This window comes from Branchiostoma belcheri, unplaced genomic scaffold (assembly GCF_001625305.1).
Source record: "Branchiostoma belcheri isolate BF01 breed outbred unplaced genomic scaffold, Haploidv18h27 scaffold10, whole genome shotgun sequence".
Taxonomy (NCBI): domain Eukaryota; kingdom Metazoa; phylum Chordata; class Leptocardii; order Amphioxiformes; family Branchiostomatidae; genus Branchiostoma; species Branchiostoma belcheri.
In genome coordinates, this window is record NW_017802380.1 from 5219610 (window position 1) to 5221617 (window position 2008).

The window sequence follows — 2008 nt, forward strand, 5'->3', positions numbered from 1 at the left end:
TTTGTAGATATGATAAAGGAGTCCTAAACTATCTATCTCACAGAATCGACTTTTTGTGCAACAATTGTAACGGATAAAATGTATGGGAAGTTGATAAACAGTACTATAGAGTGTGTCTAATATCTATACTAACCGATTTATAGTAAACAGTAGCACATGTATACTGAAGTCATGATGTGTTAATCAGGATGTGCAGTAAATATTGGACACATTCCAAGTTTGTGTCTGCGATAATACAATCTCGGCCCAGAGCGATAAAATATACTGGCCTAGATACAAATGTATGAGGATGTCGAGTCAGGACATGACACAAATAGATACAAAAATTCTGTAGACGCGAAACGAAACTTCCTAATTCTGCGTAAATATGTATATTCTCGTCTCTTTTTCACTTTTAGGAACGTATTGTTCTAAAAATATGTCACTTCAACTACTTCCGGAAGAGTTCCTGGAAGTTCCAGTTGTCCACTTATCGTCTGTCGTGATGCAATTTCAACTGGAAATGAAACCGTAAACGACGACGTATTGTCAAGCAAATTACTTCTTGTAGAAATCGTCATTAAACAGTGGTGAAACAAGTGAGAAGAAGCTGAATTCAAGACGATATTACTCATGCTAACGTATACATGTATACATGTACACGCACAATACATGTATCTATGAACCTATGGGTACTTGGGTACAGAAAAGGTCTTCATTCATTCAGTAGAATCGTTGGTATAGAAATCCTTATGAAGTACAACCAATGTACCACATTCTGAGTTGCGTTACTTTGTACAGACTACACAGGTGATTTCCCGCCCAGCGATGTAAGGACCACACGGCAGAGAGCCACACGCGGCTTCCACCAGATAGAACAGGGCGCCATCTTTGCTCTCGTAGGTGCCGATCGCCACATCCGGGTTCTTGTCTACGCAGACGAACTCTGTGCGTCCTTGGTGCGTCTCGTGGGCACTCATCAGATAACCCTGGTACTCCTTGTGCCAATCTGTTATGGAGAATCACACAAGAATGAAATACGGCAAGGCGGTCAGAGATGGCATGCTTCACACGGTCACAGGTAAGCGTCCTCTGGCTAGAACTGAAGAAACTGCAGTTCCCTAAAGAAGGTCTTTCTTCCCCTCTCTCTGACGTTCTATGAAAACAATATTTGCCAGCGTATTGTGTAATACAAATTACGTACTCTGACCTGATGGTGAGTATGCTAATCAAAACACAGAAAAACATTCCTCACCGTTAGGACATGCCGTCCGTGCGGGGATCATGACGGTACTGGACCGGACCTGAGCCCGACAGACGGCGCACGGCACGTCGTAGTCCGCCACCGTAGCGATCCCCTCGGCATTGACCGTGGAGAAGAAGTCGTCCTGCCCGTGGATTTGGAACTCTGAGCCGTACAGGAAGTTCTTCGTCTGCAGAAATGGATTATAAATATACATGAAGATGAAAAGACCGCAACTCAATCATTAGTGGAATTGCTAACGTGTAAGCATTTTCACAATGGTCCTAAATGTATAATGCATGGGATATCACATGCCAATATATACTTGAATTTGCTATTTAAATCCTTTGAGAGAAATCATGGTACAGAAGATGATCGATACACATGTATTGTTATATGTTACAAACCTGAGGGGCATCCTTGAAGTGATCCCATGATACATTGCGAGTTGGGAGACACAGGTAGTTGGAGCCGCCGCCATGTTTGGTGTAGTGGGACCCTCCTGCCACGCCTTTTGTTAACACGGTAGAAAGAATACACATCTGAGACTTATCATATAAAAAGCATTAAAGAAAGGCAAATTACGTTGAAGTATTTGTGTGCATAAGAATTACACTTCATGAGGGCACACGCACGCACGCACGCACACGCACGCACGCACGCAAGCACACACACACACACACACACACACACACACACACACACACACACACACACACACACACACACACACACACACACACACACACACACACACACACACACACACTACTACGTACGTACGTA

General features: G+C 43.4%; 1 protein-coding gene across 1 annotated transcript; it reads right to left on the reverse strand.

Annotated features, from left to right (window-relative positions):
• Nucleotides 1–164: 164 nt before the first annotated feature.
• LOC109469340 (short-chain collagen C4-like) lies at nt 165–1764 on the reverse strand. Its single transcript, XM_019767849.1, has 3 exons — nt 1630–1764; nt 1235–1412; nt 165–988 (listed from the first exon to the last, which is right to left on the reverse strand). Exons 1-3 carry the CDS (start codon nt 1762–1764, stop codon nt 768–770), a joined length of 534 nt encoding a protein of 177 aa, XP_019623408.1. The 3' UTR covers nt 165–767.
• Nucleotides 1765–2008: the final 244 nt, after the last annotated feature.